The sequence below is a fragment of the Camelina sativa genome, chromosome 17 (genome assembly GCF_030686135.1).
Source record: "Camelina sativa cultivar CO46 ecotype springtype chromosome 17, ASM3068613v1".
NCBI classification, from domain to species: domain Eukaryota; kingdom Viridiplantae; phylum Streptophyta; class Magnoliopsida; order Brassicales; family Brassicaceae; genus Camelina; species Camelina sativa.
The window spans coordinates 2,284,623-2,304,245 of NC_141896.1; the positions used below are offsets into that span (position 1 = coordinate 2,284,623).

The window sequence follows — 19,623 nt, forward strand, 5'->3', positions numbered from 1 at the left end:
ATGCTTGCTAGGTACATAAACTTGAATACTTCAATATTTATGACGACGATTGAAATTCGAGTATGGGAGGTCAGGATGACATGTTAACATTTAAAAAAAACCGGAACCACTAAGCAAAAGAACTTGGAAACTGTCAAAATGTCTCAAAAAGGGGAATCCCATAATTGAATAAGAAGAACAAAAAAAATCAATTGGCAAGTTTGATTCAGTCTTACTCTTAAAAGTCTCGACCAAAACAATAAATGAAACCATATAGTAATATGGTTGGCACTTGAGCATGTATATATGAATCACCCTATAAAATAATTACTTTATAAACTTACTACTGTATTGTATTCACTGTTTCACTAAAGTAAAAAATACACGTGGTTAAAAGCCAAGTATTTGTATTTGTGATTTAAATAACGGCGTTGACTTGTGTGTGGCGCGGTAACATATATTTGACTTTTTTCTCGCGGCGGAGCTAAATTACCGTCGATGCTACCGGCGAACAGAAGCAGAGCTCTTTTATCAATCCTAACCCAAATCAAAACACTACACCATACCCAGCAGATTCACGCCAAGGTCATAATCCATGGATTCGAAGATGAAGTTGTTCTCGGATCCAGTGTCACTAACGCTTATATCCAATCGAATCGTCTCGATTTCGCCACCGCTTCTTTCGATCGAATCCCTTGTCGGAAAAGGAATCGGTATTCATGGAACACGATCCTCTCTGGTTACTCAAAATCCAAGAGTTGTTGTTATAGTGACGTCTTGCTTCTTTACAATCGAATGAGGAGGCATTGTGATGATGGAGTTGATAGTTTCAATTTGGTGTTCGCGATCAAAGCTTGCGTTGGTTTAAGGGTTTTAGATAATGGGATGTTGATTCATGGCTTGGCGATGAAGAATGGGTTGGATAAGGATGATTACGTTGCTCCGTCGTTGGTTGAGATGTATGCTCAATTCGGTGATATGGATAGTGCGCACAAGGTGTTCGACGAAATTACTGTGGGAAACTCAGTTCTTTGGGGAGTTTTGATGAAAGGTTACTTGAAATACTCTAAAGACTCAGAAGTGTTTCGTTTGTTTTATCTCATGAGAGACGAAAGCATAACGCTCCATGCGCTTACATTGATATGTTTGGTAAAAGCTTGTGGGAATGTTTTTGCTGGTAAAGAAGGCAAATCAGTGCATGGATTATCCATTAGAAGGAACTTTGTAGATCAGAGTGATTATTTACAAGCATCCATTGTAGACATGTATGTGAAATGTAGACTGTTGGATGATGCTCGTAACCTATTTGAAAGGTGTGTTGATAGGAATGTGGTGATGTGGACTACGCTGATATCTGGTTTTGCAAAGTGTGAGAGAGCTGTTGAAGCATTTGATATGTTTAGGAAGATGCTTGGAGAATTGATACTTCCAAATCAATGTACTTTGGCGGCACTTCTTGTTTCTTGCTCGAGCTTGGGATCTTTAAAGCAGGGGAAGAGTGTTCATGGCTACATGATAAGGAATGAGATTGAAATGGATGCTGTAAATATTACATCTTTCGTTGATATGTATGCTAGATGCGGGAATATTCAAATGGCTCAGAAGGTTTTTGATATGATGCCAGAGAGAAATGTGATATCGTGGAGTTCTATGATCAATGCTTTTGGGATAAATGGTCTGTTCGAGGAAGCTCTGGAGTGTTTTGATAAAATGAAGTCGCAAAACCTGGTTCCCAATTCTGTGACATTTGTTTCACTTTTGTCAGCCTGTAGCCATTCGGGAAATGTCAAAGAAGGATGGAAGCAGTTTGAGTCGATGACAAGTGAGTATGGAATTGTGCCAGAGGAAGAACATTATGCGTGTATGGTAGATTTGCTAGGTCGAGCTGGTGAAATTGGGGAAGCTAAGTCCTTTATTGAGAATATGCCTGTGAAACCAATGGCCAGTGCTTGGGGAGCTCTTCTGAGTGCTTGTAGAATCCATAAAGAAGTTGACTTAGCTGAAGAAATCGCGGAGAAGCTCTTAACTGCGGAACCCGATAAATCAAGTGTCTACGTCTTGCTTTCTAACATATATGCTGATGCTGGTATGTGGGAGATGGTGGATTGTGTGAGAAGGAAAATGGGCATGAAAGGATATAGAAAACCCATGGGACTATCTGCTACTGAAGTCGGCTAGAAAATTTAGCTATTGATTCCTGCAGCATGGTTTTGATGAAGAACCTGTGAAATATGAAGCACCAGGGTAGACAGATGATGGGAATTACTGTGGGAGTTGGGAAACTTTCCAAATTCAAGCATCATGCAGTCAACCGTAAAAGAGAACCCATGAAGATTAAGATAAGACTGTTGATGAGAGATTGACAATTGTACGAGGTGGTTGCTGCCGAGTCAAAGTTGCTGTCATAAGATACGTGATATTCTTAGAACAATTGAAGAGGTTTTCTCTCACTCATAAGGATCTTCGCTTATCCAAAACTAATTGCGAGCTGGATTTTTCACACATATAAAAAACATGTGATTAAGCTAGCGATCAGGAATGTGGTTTTTGCTTTTGGAATGTTGGGAGAATCCATACCTCCAAATTATGTATTTTGACTACCTTTCTTATTTCTTGCTCGATCTTGGCATAGGCACAACAAAAGATTTAATGGCTACTTTGTTACTTGCTCTAGTTTAGGAATCATAAACGCACTACAATGGGATACAGGATACAAGAAACAGAGAAAAAGGAAGAAACATCCGGTTTGCTCACAAGCTCAAAAACCAAGAAACTGAGTTTGTAAAGGTGTTTGAGACGGCATAGAAGGCAGGTGGACAGTACGAAGCTCATGACTTTCTTTGTAACACTGAGAGTCATGCAAGTAAACAACATCAAGAAGCAGCTTCAGCACCTTACCAAGCATAAGAACCGAACGATCTGTTCCAGTGCCACAGTTCTTCTCCAGCATTGGAGACAGTTGCAAACAGAGATCGTCAAGGCTCTGCCAACAATCCGTTTCCTATATCATGAATTTCACTGTGACTCAGAAACTTGAGGAAACAAACCAAAATCGTAGTGAGCTCAAGGACCACAAGATCTGCTCTTTTGCATTAGCCCTGTTTCGGCGTTGGGGGTAGAGCATCATGATCCAAAGAATCTCACTGGCACTCCACCTCCGAGATGTACCACGGTGCCTGTAAACCTCATGGTGGCAGTCTGCTTCATTAGAGAACCTGCAAAGACAGCAGTAGTTTTGGAAAGGTGACTTTGGATCTCTGTCTGCTCATGAGATATTGTAGACATTCTCTACATTTTCTAGCTTCAACATATTTGTACTGGATAATTATTGCATTGCCAATATATAAATAAGGTATTCACAATTTGTTTCTGGCAAAGATCTCACAGCCTTTTAAACCTTACTTTTATTGAAATCTAGGATACACATTCTAATATTGCGAGTATGCAGTTTGATCTATCTCTTTCCTATTTTCAAAGCTTTCAGTTATCTGAGAAAGTTTTGGTTTGCACATACCTTATAGAATGCGAAGGCTTAGTACTCCAGCGGTCCACGATCGGTCACAGGTGTGATTGCCAAATCTCACAATGAGCAAAGGAATGCCTCTGCGGCTCCAACTGATCGCTTCTATCTGGTTATATCCTCCAATGATTTGTTTAGCTTTTAGTCACTTTAATATACATACTCACTTTCCTGAACATATCCAACTAATCCCATCTGCTCATATATCTCATCAAGCAACAAGAAAACTTCATCTGAAGCTGAGTGAGACTTATCAGCTGCAGCAAACATATGATCTTGTTTATCTATCCGAATCGAACTTGTTCCAGGACATATCTTTTCTATACCCAACTCCTTCATCCTTCCCCTAACCTCTGCAACATCTCTCCACCTGTTTTCTTCTGCATACATGCTAACTAAAAGGAAATAATACCCACTATTCGTTGGCTCCAAAACCATCAGTTTGTTAAACGCAATCTCAGCTATCTCTAGATTCTTGTGAATCCTGCACCCATCAAGCAAAGCCCCCCAGATAACCGCATTTGGTTCAAACTCCATATCTCCAATCAATTCAAGAGCCTCATAGATCAACCCAGCTTTGCTGAATAGATGAACCATGCATCCATAATGTTCAACATTAGAGACAATGGAATAATCATCAACCATGCTATGATATATTCTCCGGCCTTCCTCTACAAGACCTGCGTGAGTACACGCAGTCAGAACACTCACGAAAGTAACACTGTTAGGTTTGACTAACTCCGACTTCATCTTAGCAAACATTTTCAGTGCTTCTTGTGCACAACCATGAGCCGCCAGCCCTTCAATGATCGAGTTCCAACAAAAGAGATTCTTTTTTGGCAAATTGAAGAATATCACAAGTGCCCGCTCTAAGCTACCACATTTAGAATACATATCTACTAGCGCAGAACCAATGTAAACATCAAGAACAAACCTTTTCTGTACCATGTACATATGAACCTCCTTACCTATCTCCAGCACACCGAGATGTGCACAAGCTGAAATAACAGTTGACATAGTGACCTCATCAGGAATAATCCCTTCCTCCATCATTCTGTAGAACACTGCAACTGCTTCACTATATCTCTTGTTGTGTGAGTAACCGCTGATCATAGTGGTCCATGAGATTATGTCCTTCACAGGCATCTGAGTAAACAATGACTCTGCTATTTCCAGATTGCCTAATTTCATAAATCCATCAATCAAACAGTTCCACGTAGCCACATTCTTCGTAGGCATTAGGTTAGCTAAAGAACTCGCAGATTCCATATCCAAAACCTGGCGATAAGCTGAAACCATCGTAGTCCAAGTAATATCATCTCTCTCAGGCATTTCATCGAACACTTTCCTGGCTTCCCTGATTCTACCAGAGGCTGAATAAAAACCAATAAGAGTCGTCTGAATTTGAACATGTAACCCAAACCCAAATTTGAAAATGTGCGCCTGAAGTGATTCCCCAAACCCAGAAGCGAAAGCAGAAGCCTTTACGAGTGAAGAGTATGTGTAGCTAGATGGAGAAACAGAGTCTCTAAGCATACGAACATAGAACTCCAGAGATCGAATCGGGTGGGAACAAGTAACGAAGCCTTTAATCAACGCGTTGTAGACGAAAACATTAGGTACCTGCATCTGGGTCATGGAGGAAACTGCAAGATCAAGACGGTTAAAGGAAGTGCAGGCGGTGATGAATTGGTTCATTAAGTGACAGTCTTCGTTTTGGCTCATCTTGATCATGGCGGCTAAAGCAGACTCCAGAAGCTTTGGGGTCGAGCATTGCTTGATTAGTTGTAAAATTGGAAGGTTTTGGAAGAGTGAAGTTGAGCAACCTCGGAGGAGAAGAAGATGGTGAGAGTGTGCCCGAAGACTACGCACATTGGCTGAAGCATTCATGTAAGAATTTGAGATTGTCGATAAAGATGTAGACTTTGAAATCTTATTTAAAACTTAAAAGGTATCACAAACAAACTCTCTCGGAGAAGCAGAGGGTTGCAATTTTATCTGACAATGATATTGTGCAGTTATGATATTAGAGGCAAAGTCAATACAAAGTGTTTCTATAAGAACAAGCTCAAACAGAAAAAAATACACCTTTTAAAGTGTCAAAAAGTGTCACACACACACTGCACTATACATTCACAAGCTTTTTCTTGTCTCTGTTTAGTCGACCTTTATAGTTGTTGATACATGAAGCCGAGTCTGTATGATTGCGACAAGTACGCTGTTGCTACCTGTTAATTGTGGCCTTGGGTTGAAATATCTGCACAAGAGACCACAAGATGTCCATCCGGTGCATTACTTTGTTGTTTTGGCCCTGCCAATTCATTAAGAGTATCCAGTTATTAGATGTGATGTAGCAATACCATGATCAAGGAAAACTTCAAGAGCATATTTTGTTTGTTTTCTTTTGGGATTTCAAACAAAAATTAAGTAGTTTGGTTCCGTGTTCAAAGTAGTCCAACGGATAAGTATTCAGATCCTCAAAGTGTTGGGCTCTAATTCATGAGGTGTGTGACCTTATAGTGGAGAACAGTTCTCACTTATTCCCAAATACGTACCTCCACTACAAAACATATCCATGTTTTCTCGCCTTGTTTCTCTGTGATGCCTCTGAGGATGATGAGTTCCAAGCTCCTTATCAGGTTTGCTATCTCCAGAAAGTGGCTACATTCTTCGCATAACATCTGTTCAACATCCAAACACACACTCAAGCAATGAATTGCATACACACGCAAAATTCAGGATGATTAATGCAGAGTTTGCCAGTCGTTCTGCCGAAGTGCTTCAAATACATGAAAAAGGTCATGGGAAAGTAAAGCACACCTCGATAAGCATTACTCCTTCTTTGTCAAGATTCTCCACCATGATTGAGCACACTTGAAGATGGCCTCCAATCTCTACTGCCCAGCTCGAACCTTGTTCAGTGCTAGATGATCCTAGGGTGCCGGTATCCTTGTGTTGCTTCTGCAACTTCAAATTTATAAACTATTCAAAATACTTCACAACCAAATTTGATAATTAATCATGAATAATCGGATAGGTCCCTTCACAAACCATGGAGAATATAAAGCAACTTTTCTTGGGAAGACGAGAAATTGTCTAAGACACCTGAGTTTTTTTACCTTTGAACTTGCACTTTTACTGAGTTTGTCAGCATGCTTAGAGACATTCTGCAGAAAGAGCATGTGCTTGATCGTGCACTCTAGCAAAGAATCGATACTGCACTGTAAAATATAACAACATTGTTAGGAAATAGCAGAACAAAATATACAATTTATGACACTAACTGCATGAGTGCCGTCAATCACATTGCTTTGAATAGAAAAAATCACCTTAGATCCATTAGGCACAAGCTCCCTTAGTTCTTTGATACGATCCTGAATAAGTTGCCTGTCCCTCGGACGAGGTCGAGAACTTTCACCAGGTTTAGCTCTCTTTTTGTTCTTCTTGGGAATTTCCAGGGACGTCGGAAACTGGTCGCTGGAGGAACTGAGACATGTCGATGAAAACCCAATGGAAGAAAATGCCCCACAGATATTTGATGGATTCTGTAGGATATGCCCCTCTGCTAGAGACGGCTCGCTAGTCACACTATCAACTGGGCTAACAATAATATGCTTTTTATGACCCAAAGGTACTGCCTCTGCCATTTCAGCAGTTGTAAGCAATGACTGCATCGACCTGCTTGATGATATTTCACGACTGACATTACCATCACCATAACTCATATTAGTAACCACAGCATCTAGAAGATTCTCAGGGCTGGAGTCGAATGTCAAGTGACTATGGCTCATATCATTTGTTCGTCTTATAGGTGCAGCAGATTCAAACTTTGCAAGCTCCTCATAACCAGTGCTCGTTTTACTGAAAGCAGGCCCTAATGCCTCTAACAGCTCACTGCCAGAAAAAGACGACAAAGATGCAGTTAAAGCATCCAACTGACTTGACTCAATTGTCTTCTCCTGCCTATATTCTGTGTCTTTTACATATGTACTTCCTTGGCACTCAGATGGTTGGAAAACCTCATTTTGATGAGAAGAATATGTAACTGAATCGTGTTGTAGATATGATGGACCTGCTTTTAGCCTATCAGTCTCCATTGCAAGAGAAGATGAGCCTGCACAATTACGCACATGATTCTTCGAGTACTGCTGGAAATTGGGACCTAATTCTCTTGAGTATCGGTATCCACCAGTTTCCTCATCATAAGTTACCTTACCCACTTCATTCACGTGTTTAGTATCAACCACATCAGCTAAAAACCCACTTGTAACACAATCATTTCTTCCAAACATGGAAGGTTGGACTGCTTCAAGCCCACCAATTACTTGAGCAGTCCTCTCCATGTGAAAATATGATGGAGTGAAATTATATGGAAGGTCGTCACTTCTATTACTTGTGTTTTGAGATATAGTATTTAACCCTTGGACATCCATAGCTTTGTCAAATTCTCCTGAGAAATCAGGGAATGCCTCATGTAAGCATTTGGAAGGTATTTTTGGCTGCATCAAAATTATACAACGCATCATGGTTATACTCAGCAATACAATTGGGGTCAGAGTCAATAAACAAAACCAAAGAACCTCTCTTCCATTTTTGTACGAACATAACTAGAACTGCAGACAAAGATGAAACTATATTTGCATGAGAAAAATGATTACCAGATCCGAAGGACTATTATTATCACATCGCATTAAATTTGGCGCATGGTTTGCCAGTGGATCCTTGAGTGCCAAAAACAAATGCCTGATATGAGTCACCAAAGCCGCGTCTTCATCAACCTGTTCAACCAAAAGTGTTCAGGACGATGGCATTCAAATGTATATATTTTCAGTGGGAAAACTTTTCCTTCTGCCTACTATTATTGTATAAGCTACTCTGAACACAGTATACGGTTAGAACATCTTACTTACTTTACATAAAGATCCGAGCTGAACAACTCCACAAGAACCTACAGCTACTATAAGAATAGTCTGCAGAAAATGAAGAAAAGAAATTGTCATCAAACCTTAAAACGCAAAACTTTGAGGAAAGACAAATTTAAATTTTTTGACAAACGAATCAAAAAAGAGACAAATATGTGAACGTAGAAATACCAAGAAAAATTCAACAACAAGAATATCTCAGGCGATAGATAACAATATGTAATTGATACGTACCTTGATTCCAGCAGAAATTTGACTCTCCCAACCGTTGTGAACCTAAAGGAAAAACATTACTTTTAGACAAGAAGTTGCCACAGAGATAGATTCTCAAACACAAAGTACATATTTTCCAACCTGAAATGTCGAGTGAGTGTCGTCCAAATATTCAGAGAAGATCCATTGATGTTGTCCAGAGATAGCCACTTGTCCTACAATCCTATAACAATGGAGCGATACAAATGAAGATGTTAGCATCATTAAGTAAAACTCAATCATCAAAACGAATTAACATGTGATGTTCCTGTTAAAAGAGTAAGTAATTATATTAATGTCAGATTGTGATACAACAACAATAACAGATCTCAAAGTAATGAAGAGAGCATGAGTATTAACAAGAACAGTTCATCAGCAAGCAAATTTTGCGTACCCTTCTCCAAGAGAGTGTACATGATAAGACATCTTAGCTACAGCTAACCCAAGGGGATCATGTGCGTAAGGCCCTCCATGCAAGTTCCCCGGTATCAAACTGCGCTCATGATTAACATAGTACACATCGTCCAAAGTAAGCACCCTGCAAATGTTTTAATAGTCGATAAATGAGAAACTTCAACTTGTCATCTAGAAATAGAAGTTTTTTGTTCATCCTCAAATATACTAAGTTCTCCACAGTTGTGATAGAGACTGATTTCAGCACAAGCACATATCTAAAAATCCCCTGTATGGAAACATAATCGCCTAGTGCATGAATGCCTTTACTAATTTCATGAGAGTAAGCAGATAAGTAAACAAACTAAACAATGAAAAGCTATCGAAAGGCCACACTTGCCATATAAGGTTCAGAAAGTTCCTTTACAATCAACAAAATCTCTCAAAGCAACCAGATCAATCTCCATGGATAAACAGTAAAAGCAATAAACTTTTGGGATGACTTACATTGGAGAGCGATGATTGAGTTTCCAGAACACGGCATAGTTCCAATCCGTGTTAGAGCAGAGGCTCCTCAGTATCTGTTGTAAGGTAGAAGAACCCATCTAAACCACCACCCGTCACCACTAAAACTCAAAACCACCCCTCTTAAAACACTTAAAACCAAATCGTCTCAAGGGTCCTAAAACCTGATTCTTTATCAATCCGACAAGAGAATCTGTGTCTAAAACCTATAGATGAGGAGCGAACGAATCTACTAACTACCCCTGTATGAACCTCTTCCAGCTTGTTCTCTTCGCAAACCAGCTCTCGGGTTTATTGGTGGACCTACTTCTCCCAGTGAATATTGCCTAGTGCCCATTCCTCTCCCAAACATAAAAAACAACCCTAGCTCTAACAAGAAATTGAGATCGAAGAAGAAGATGAAACAGAAACAGAGTCTAGCTTATGTCATGAGACATTGATCCTTTATCTAAAGATGATGATACGCTCTGAATCTGCATCTATCAAAAAAGCTCTATAAAGTTGCAATCTTTGTCGAGAAATCCACCGGTGAAAGATTAAATCTTTGAGTAGGAAGAAGAACTGAGTGAGAGAGAAAGAGAGCGAGACGTAGAGAGTTGAGTTGCTAAAAAAGACACCTCCTTTTTTTAAAGGGGAGCGTTGAAGAAGAAGACATTGATGGTCAGAGTAATTAACAGGGCTCATGTTAGCATCCGTGGAAATATAACAGAGTTATCGTGCGCTGGGATAGGTGCGTATGTTAAACCCTAGGGTAGTAGTGTTGTCGGGGGTGTCCCAATTAAAAACAAGCATGGGATTAATTATGTGGGGAAAAACATTCGAGTGATATCATTCTCTAATGGCCAGCAAAATCATTCACCAAGTTAATTTTTGTTCCTTATTAACTTTATTCTACTTTTTTATTTTAATTTTCTGATAGAATATAATTACACAATGTATTCCAGAATTTTGCTTTGGAAGTACTTAGTTACATGAAAATCTTTGTAATATAATGCGTCTATGTATATATGCTGATCTGATCTGATCTGTTATGTACTTAGGTGTATCGTTCGTTCTCCAAGCACATTAAAAAAAGAAAAAAAAAAAAAGAAAGAATGTGTGATGGGATTGTGGTCCATACAAAAATCTATGGAATCTAATGATTATTTGGCATTTCAAAGATAAAAATCATATACTCTCATTTGTGTTTCTCCTCTCTCTTATTTGTCTAATCATGGTGTTGTTGCTCCTCTTCGGCTGGTTGACGACATATCTAAAATGACAATAAATGGTCAAAGTTGTGAGTCAGTAAAGTGTAACCCTAAAATATAACAAGATCTTTTTTTCTTCAAGTCTACATGTATGTATTTCGTTAGTCGTAAATGTTAATTAGGGAAGTTGTTATAAAAAAAGAGAGAGAGAAGTAGGTGATAGAGGAGGTGTGATTGCGAAATTAACAAGTGTAACAAGAAAAGAAGCCTCACCTTTCGCTTTCAGTTTCACACTTCTTTGTTTGACATTTTTGGACTTGAGCACATTCCATTTTTCCTTTTTCTTTTTTTTCTCTTATCCTTTACTAATGATGTATAACACTCATTTCTTAATTTGTTTTGTGTAGTGTATACCGTCAGAAATAAGAGAGAAGGGGAAAAAGGAAACCGAAAAGTTGTATTGCTTTTACTATTGAAAATTATAATTTCTCCTTTTCTGCATGTTTTTGTGGACGAAGCCCCCAGCCCCAGTACAAGAACATATTTATGATTCAGGTCTCGCCATATGGAAGAAAACTATAAATTATACAACTTCTTCTTTTGGTCAACATTATATCACAACTTTTATAATGTTTATAATTAACATGAGAATAACATAAAGAACAAAAAAAAAAGAGTGAGAATACTAAATTATTTTTTGTTTTTATTTAAATGAATATGTGCACTTTGTATAAACGAGTTTATCAAATCCAAACTTAAATTGGTTACTAGTTAGAAGTTTACATAATAAGAAGCCCATCGATACCACTACTTAGCTCATCTCATTAAAAGATTAGTCCATAAAGTCAATGTTGGCAAATAAATAGGCCCGCCCAATACATGCTTAATCTAAAATTTCCATTTGTTTATTCAGGCCCACGGAAACCTTGGAATCTATATGAAGCTTAGCTCGTTTTATTGCGCGCTCTCAACTTGTTTTCAAGATATCACCCACAATTTATAATTTTACAATAACTGATTAAAATTATATATTTGATCTGATTAATGGTTTAACTTAGTTTTATTATCAAAGTGATTTGGCAGAAAACTAATTAATATTTCGTTATTAATTAATTCAGATTGAATAGTTAGATGGAAAACATATGCATGTGTTCAGTTTTTCATAATTACTAAATTAGTTTTACTGTACTATTAATTTTTAGTCTTTTGGTAGTGTTTAGATAAACCCGTTAGCTTTTTCTTGTATCTCACTACAACAATGAAACGTAAATTTTCAGAAGCTATGTATAAACAGGCTTTTCTAGTAAAAACCTTTTGTTCAAACAAGAAAAATTATATACTAAAACCTTAATTAACTGAATTTTCTATATTATTGGTTACTTAATTTTGATGCATAAGTGTACGAGTTAACCATTATAAACCATTATATTAAGTACGACCAGATAGATAACAAGCAGCTGAAATATTTTGGAGGCAACACCTTCAGAATCACATCCTTGGCGTCTAACGAACGATCAACAGACACAATTGAAGGGCCGGAAGATATTTAATATGTGTTTGTTTTGTTAAAAAAAGAAAATCTAATATGTGTTTGTTAAATTTCGCTATGTTTCAGTATATGACTATATATATATATATATATATATTTTATGTATTAATGCATACGTTGCCTTCATATATAAAGGGGCAAATAAAAAGAAGAAACAAGCTTTCAGTTTTTATCGTGTGTGGCGACTAAATCATGCCCATATTAATAAGCACGTGTTGAAATTGAAGATGCATGCACTTTGCATTCAAATGAAGGATAAAATAGAAGACCATGTTCAGAAGATTCTATTTTTTGTCCAAAAATTAAACTTATTAGTCTGTCCACAAGTTTCAGTTTAATCCATACTTTATCTGGCAAGAAATTAAATTACATTATTCTAAAACTCAAACTATATACACCATATGTTATTTAGGGGCTGTTATTGGATAGATGATTTCTAATTCCATATGGAATTGTAAATTCTAGAAATCAAAAGACATGGATTTTGAAATAACATGTTTTATCCTTGGATTTGGATCCTTCTATTTTACACTTTCAAATCTATACAAATCCATTTAAAACATAATGTGGATTTTGAAATCCAAAAACAAATCATTAAATGAATAACATTGGATTTGAACAAGTATTTGCAAATCATAGAACCAATAACACATAATTTTGATAAGTATTTTAAAATCAATGATTGAATAACACATGATTTTTGGTTGGATTTCTAAATCCATTAAAATTATAGAACCAATAACCCCCTCTTATAATAGAAAAAGTGGATTACTCAAAATAAACTAAAACTTTTTCCTTTTCAACAGCTAATTTTCTTCAAATCATTAGTTATATAAAATAATCAAAATTGAAGTGTAGATTTAGGAACATAGATGCATGCTCTCTTTGACCAAACAAAAAAAAGATGCATGCTCTCTTTAGTTAGTTGAGTTTAATTATAGAGTGTTGCTGGTTTTGGAAAGATCAGCCTTTTTCATAAAAAGAACGTTTTAACAGAAAATTCGGTAAAAAAAAATTAATCATTTGATGCCAAAAAAATATCAAAAGATTCCAAAAAAAGAAAACAAGCAAAAAAATTTAAACGAAAAAAACCTCAATCGCTTTCCTTTTAGCAAGTTGAGCCATTATTTATATATAGAATACTATACCAACTACTAGATTTGCTGGTTTTTAATAATTTCGCAATCAAAATTTTACTTTCTTAATATTATTGATGATGAGTAGGGTTATTAAATAGCATGCATGTCTGGATTTTCCTGGTCGCGAAGAAGAAAAAAAAAGTTTTTGACCATCACATGAATTTAATATTCCCAAAAAAAAATATTGGGGTTTACCTTTGACCCTAGCAGACTAGGAGAGGAGGCTCGAACAAAAAGTAAGATTACAAAGATTAAAACAAAATAAAAAGAGAAGAGTGTGCATGCACCCGTCTCTCTTGCGCTACAGGCTTTTTTTAATTGTATTTTCAAGTTGCACGATATAAGCCAATTATATTTCAATGGTCCACCACTAATAGGATCATCCCACTAAATTAATTTTTTTTTTACCTAAATCTTGATATAATCACTTTTATTAGTTTGGTATATCCTATTAAACTTTTCATAATTATCTTTCTAAACCTTACTACTTTTTATAAGTATCACATATTTAGTCCCCTAAATTTCTTATTAATCCTGAATTGGTCAAATTCGAATATGCCTTCCCGCAAATTTGATGCTCGCCCATCGTATATGGACCAAAACTCTAGGAGACCAATTACGTAGCGCAAATGGTTTACACGTAAATAAACTAAATTCAAACCCTAGTTGTATTAACAACCTTCATAATATATGATTTTTTTTTTTTGCGAAATTACTTACATGGTCCAATTATTATATTGTTTAAATATATATATGTTCACGAAGTCACATGTGAGGATGAAAAGAAAGATTTTCTGTACGTGATCACGAAAAGAGTTTCCAATGTGGCAAGAAAAAGTTTTCTTTTTGTTCGTCAATACAAAAAAAGACAGTTAAAATTATTTGGTTGTCGAAGAAAGTGATTAAACGTAATGTTGTAATTATTCTCTTTTGTAATATCAATATAGAAAACCTTTTCTAACAAAAACAATGAAAAATCTTTATAAAAATATCGACCATCCAAAATATTGTTATGTACAAATAATTTTAAAACAAAAATTAAGAGCATATAGGCTGCATAGCTCCAACAGAATATAGCAATTTTGTTTGTGATAATGATATGACATTGTATGAACTATATATGAAGGGGTATGCACTTGGACATTTGAGTCATTATCAATCTAGTTTATTTGGAGTAAAACTTAGAATATCTCTATTATTTTTCTGCCTTCTTGCCGTACGTCCAACAATTTATTACTCTGCAAACTACCATGGCTTAATTAATTTATTCCCACGACTGTTTAACAAAAAGGACAAGTAATTGAATTTTATTGTTTATATAACACATGAGATTTATTAGTATGAAATTGTATGATTCGTTCTCAGATAATTTTAGATTCAGCAAATGTTTCCACGTTTTCTATAATTATTGTAGTAGCTACCATCTTCTCAGTTTTAAGTAACATTCTGATCCAAGATATATATTTTTTTCCACAATATTAATCTTGTAAATCACGGTAATTGTTTTCTTCATTCTATATACACATTAACACATAATTTGGTTGATGAAATGAAGATCACCAAAAAGCTATTACTCGCAGGGAGGGAGTGAGGGACCAAGCACGAGATTAATTAATCATCCCTGTTAATTAACACTCTAGCCTAGGCTAAAAACTTCCAAAGAATCCAAAGCGAATTGTCGCCGAGTGGTCCAATGATTTTTGTAGGCTTCGAATTCGAACCTTCTTATCTACCGTAAATTTATCGGACCTTCAAGTTGCATCCAAGACGACCCCACATTTGGTCCAATCAATCCTTTCTGATTACTGTATATATACGGGTATGCACCGTATGCTCATCTTTCTAGTTTCTACGTAAAACTATCATGCAACCAAATACAATGTAATCTTCTTACTTTTTTTTCTACTGAAAGGCTTAATATTTTCTCATTTATTGACAAATATTTGTAACATTTTCTTAAACAAATGAGCTGTCTTACGTAAAAAAAAACATGCACAAAGCGCCTTAATATAAACCTAAATGCCACCATGATTCCTTATTAATTTGTTCCATAAATTTTCTGTTAGGCTGAATAGCATAAATGCTTCAATTTAGAACTCGTCGTGACAATGTTAAAAACAAAAAAAACAAAACAAGATTGTTAGTACACGTTAAGTTTGACTATTTTATTACACATTTTTTTATTTCTATTTTATTTTGTCACAATTTTTTGTAATATTACTAAAGCAGTACTAATTTGTAGGTGATAATGCATGGAGATCGCGTATATGTGTGGACACCAAAAGATAAAGGGACAAGTCATAACAAGTGTTGAAAATACTTTTCTACCAGCAATTATAGTGAAGCAGAAGCTTTGGCCTTGTATACATTATAGACGTAAATGCTGTAGAACTAGTTAAGGCTCCAATTATAGAGGTGGCGGCGATAAAACCTCAGCCAATTAATTCAAATTCTTGATCGTGTACGAAGCCAAAAAAACATCAAGTCAATTTCGTGAAGCGATTATTATTATATTATGTCGTAGTCAATCTTTAAGCCCTATAACAAACACTACCATTCAACAAAACATTTTACCAAAATATTCTTCATTTTTTTTTTTATTCTTCATTTTTTAGATCTCTCATTACCTTGTGAATTGTGATTACTATAGCTAGCCTCTATGTCTTAGAATGAATAATTGTACTATATTCAAAAATGGTGATCAAAGTGTCAGTATAACTCAATGATTATTAAGAATTTATATTTTACATATCCAGTCACGTACAGATCATTTCATCAAAGGGTTTATTTAAGTTACGTTGTACTAGCACTTTTATGGTCCACCGTGAACAATACTAGAAACATGTGAAAAAAAAAATAATAACAATGCATTAGATAAATAAATAAAATGCATGTTAAGACGTTGAAAAATCATTAGTTGTTCTTGGCTTTTAGTCGCATGTTTGACCCATTTAGCCGCATATTCTCTAATCATTATTGTCAGTTAAAACATACTTACAATTTAAACTTTTCAAGAGTTGTGATGGTAACATCTATTTTTTACTCTGCAAATGCCATATAAACGATTAAGCCGCATTTTTCGAATCTTAAAACCTTTTCAATTGTTGTTGTGATGCAATGTTGTATCAACGATTTAACTATTTAAGATACAATGTAGCAGTGTTTCTTTCATTAAAAATTCAACCTTCATAAATATGCAGTTCAATCTATATTTACAGTTTCCTTTTGTAGATTGAAGTTCAATCAAAACAGGGAATTAAAAAAAAAACCTCTAACCAAATCGAATTTACTTTGACAAACAAAAATTCTACGTTTTGATATTATTTTCCAAACCTTCAAATCTCTAATACAGCAGACTTTAGTTAAACAGCAAGAATTCTTCAATACATGTTAACGTTGATTTTGCATTCTTTTGGTACTTCAAGGAGTTTTAAATTAAACAGCAACTCTAGTAACGACCGAGAGATGTTCATGTTTGTTTGTAATTTGTATTGTACATTGAAGGCCAACGTGTCATTTACTTGTGCTGCTCTCATCTATTTTGTCGGAAACACGCCGCCGTACGTCATACCCTCAAACTTGGTCTTGTCCCACGTGGAACATTTCACCCACTTCTGTGTATCTCATTACAAACAATTATCTCTATAGATAGATCCTATTTCGTATTACCCCCTCACTCTCATTCTTTTATATTATTCAGCACCAATTATCTTTTCGCCGGCCCCATTTTGCGTTTTTATGATAAATGGTGATAGAGCATTCGGAGGCAGCCTAATTGTCATATTGGACCCAATTGAAATAAAATATATATTAAAATATTAATATTTTGAATAATAGCCCCTAAATTCAAATATCTAATCGGTTCATGTCTCTCGCTATATATATTTCCCAAACTTATTGCCACTGAAGAAATATGTCACAACACGAAAACCGTTAAGAAAAAATAATGCAAATGGAGTCTCAAGCTTCCTTCTTAAGTGGAGAGTTTTCCCCGGAGAACTCTTCTTCAAGCTCATGGAGCTCACAAGAATCATTCTTGTGGGAAGAGAGTTTCTTACATCAATCATTTGATCAATCCTTCCTTTTGTCTAGTACCCCTACTTACTACTCTGATGACTTCTTCACATTTGGATCATCAATCATCAAAGAAGAAGCCACCATAGCAGCCGAGGAGGAGGAGGAGGAGAAGTCATACAGAGGAGTGAGGAAACGGCCGTGGGGGAAGTATGCGGCCGAGATAAGAGACTCAACAAGGAAAGGGATAAGAGTATGGCTCGGGACGTTTGATACCGCGGAGGAGGCGGCTCTAGCTTATGATCAGGCGGCTTTTGCTTTGAAAGGCAGCCTCGCAGTACTCAATTTCCCTGTTGATGTCGTTAAAGAGTCTCTCAGGAAGATGGAGAATGTGAATCTTAACGATGGAGAGTCTCCGGTGATAACCTTGAAGAGAAAACACTCCATGAGAAACCGGCCTAGAGGAAAGAAGAAATCTTCTTCTTCTTCTTTGTTGACATCTTCTCCTTCTTCTTCCTCTTCTTCGTCTTCTTCTTCTTTGTCTTCAAGAAGTATAAAACAGAGTGTTGATGATACGACGCAACAAGAAAGTAATACAACACTTGTAGTTCTTGAGGATTTAGGTGCTGAATACTTAGAAGAGCTTATGAGATCATGTTCATGATCTTGATCAATTTTATTGTAATTTGAGTGAGCTCTGTTTTTTTATATAGTTTTCTCTTTATTTTTATCCGATGAAAGAGATGTGATGGCGATGTTGGAAGTGTATTAGACGTCAAGTCTTGCGGAAAAAAATCATGTATCATGTGTAATTGTATACATCTATCTCTCTTTACCGTAATGCTTAATTTCTTAATATTTATTTTATTCAATACTTTCTACGAAAACTGATCCGAGGGTTTTAAAATATAAAATCCAAAAATTCTCTCAACTATCCGAGGAAACAAAAAAAAAAAAAAAAAAAAAAGTCAAATGAAACCTAGAATAAAAACTCTTATCACAGAAAAAAAAAAAAAAAAAAAGGCAAAGTCAAGTCAAGCTAGAAAGAAAAGTTAGTATATATATATTTTCTATGAAGTTTAAAGGAGCACATGCTGTGCATCCATATTCCCTTCCCTTGGTTACTTATTTGATGGGCTGAAATTTTTATCATCGAGATTTTGTGAGGTAGTTAACGATACGTCTGCATCCCAGCGGACTATGAACCGATCAACCTGCAGAATTTATAGTTGAATACGGAACAATTTTATGATCACATGAGAAGGGTTTGATATATTATGAACCTTAACGGCTTTAGCATTAACATGACCGAGCATAACTGATGTTATTTTCTCTGTATATAAAAGTTCATACGTATTCTCGTCGGAAGAAACTGTTCTAGCTGTCGTAGCTTCACGTTATCACGTATTCGATTAATAGCTATAATTAGCCACCTTGACAATGACACACTCGAAAGGATTGGATGTAAAAACTACGATAGTACGATCCAATCATATTTCTCTGTTATGCTTAGAGTGTAATGAGATTAAATTATGCCTTACGTCACTGATGATGTTTCTCCTTAGCATTATTAATACCATTTTATATCTCTACCTGTTTATGTCTTATACAGTATCTCGTACAAGTCTGTTTCAATATAAATGCTGTTCCGATAGTAGTTTTTATTTTATGTAAACAAAAAATAAATTGATTTATGAACATTCTTATGTTTAATTATTGTAGTTAAGGAAATAGACAGATTAGATGCTTTTGGTCAAATTTTACATTATTTTTCAAAGTGACACTTGTTACAAAATGAAAGGGGTGAACTCGAATAAATCTGCTCTAACCATAAAACACTTGGCAGAATTTAAACCGACTTCACTTGGGCTGAACTAACAACATTATTGGGTTTTACCAGAAAACGGCCCAACCGAAAACTAACCCTGAGCCGAAACGCACAGCTCAATCCTAGCTGTTGACTCGACGACCAAAAGTCAACAATCAAGAACTCAAAACTTATGTTTAAGACTAAAAGATGAACAATAATAGTTACTATGAAACGTTTTAGATTGTTTTTTTCTAAAAAAGACTAAAAGATGAACAATAATAGTTACTATGAAACGTTTTAGATTGTTTTTTAAAAAAAAAGACTAAAAGA

At 35.8% G+C, this 19,623-nt stretch overlaps 2 protein-coding genes and 2 pseudogenes across 5 annotated transcripts; 2 read left to right on the forward strand and 2 right to left on the reverse strand.

The window, feature by feature from the left end:
- The first annotated feature begins 287 nt into the window (after positions 1-287).
- LOC104759091 (pentatricopeptide repeat-containing protein At1g06140, mitochondrial pseudogene) lies at positions 288-3,341 on the forward strand (annotated as a pseudogene). The gene has a single exon (XR_015586639.1). The product of XR_015586639.1 is annotated as a pentatricopeptide repeat-containing protein At1g06140, mitochondrial pseudogene (transcript).
- On the reverse strand, positions 2,569-5,403 carry LOC104754773 (pentatricopeptide repeat-containing protein At1g06143 pseudogene; annotated as a pseudogene). Its single transcript, XR_015586638.1, has 2 exons — positions 3,494-5,403; positions 2,569-3,194 (listed from the first exon to the last, which is right to left on the reverse strand). The product of XR_015586638.1 is annotated as a pentatricopeptide repeat-containing protein At1g06143 pseudogene (transcript).
- Positions 5,404-5,491: 88 nt separating this feature from the next.
- On the reverse strand, positions 5,492-10,533 carry LOC104754772 (transcription factor EMB1444). 2 transcript variants are annotated; one of them, XM_010477040.3, is made up of 11 exons: positions 9,574-10,533; positions 9,068-9,211; positions 8,776-8,857; positions 8,656-8,697; positions 8,410-8,469; positions 8,158-8,277; positions 6,829-7,998; positions 6,619-6,720; positions 6,320-6,460; positions 6,055-6,180; positions 5,492-5,810 (listed from the first exon to the last, which is right to left on the reverse strand). In XM_010477040.3, exons 1-11 carry the CDS (start codon positions 9,669-9,671, stop codon positions 5,724-5,726), a joined length of 2,172 nt encoding a protein of 723 aa, XP_010475342.1. In that variant the 5' UTR covers positions 9,672-10,533; the 3' UTR covers positions 5,492-5,723. The 2 variants fall into 2 exon arrangements, with proteins under 2 accessions (XP_010475342.1, XP_010475341.1); XM_010477039.3 differs by having other exon boundaries at positions 6,320-6,466; positions 9,574-10,362.
- A 6,777-nt stretch (positions 10,534-17,310) lies between these two features.
- Positions 17,311-18,324, forward strand: LOC104754775 (ethylene-responsive transcription factor ERF094). Its single transcript, XM_010477042.3, has one exon. It carries the CDS (start codon positions 17,416-17,418, stop codon positions 18,145-18,147), a length of 732 nt encoding a protein of 243 aa, XP_010475344.1. The 5' UTR covers positions 17,311-17,415; the 3' UTR covers positions 18,148-18,324.
- The last annotated feature ends 1,299 nt before the right edge of the window (positions 18,325-19,623 follow it).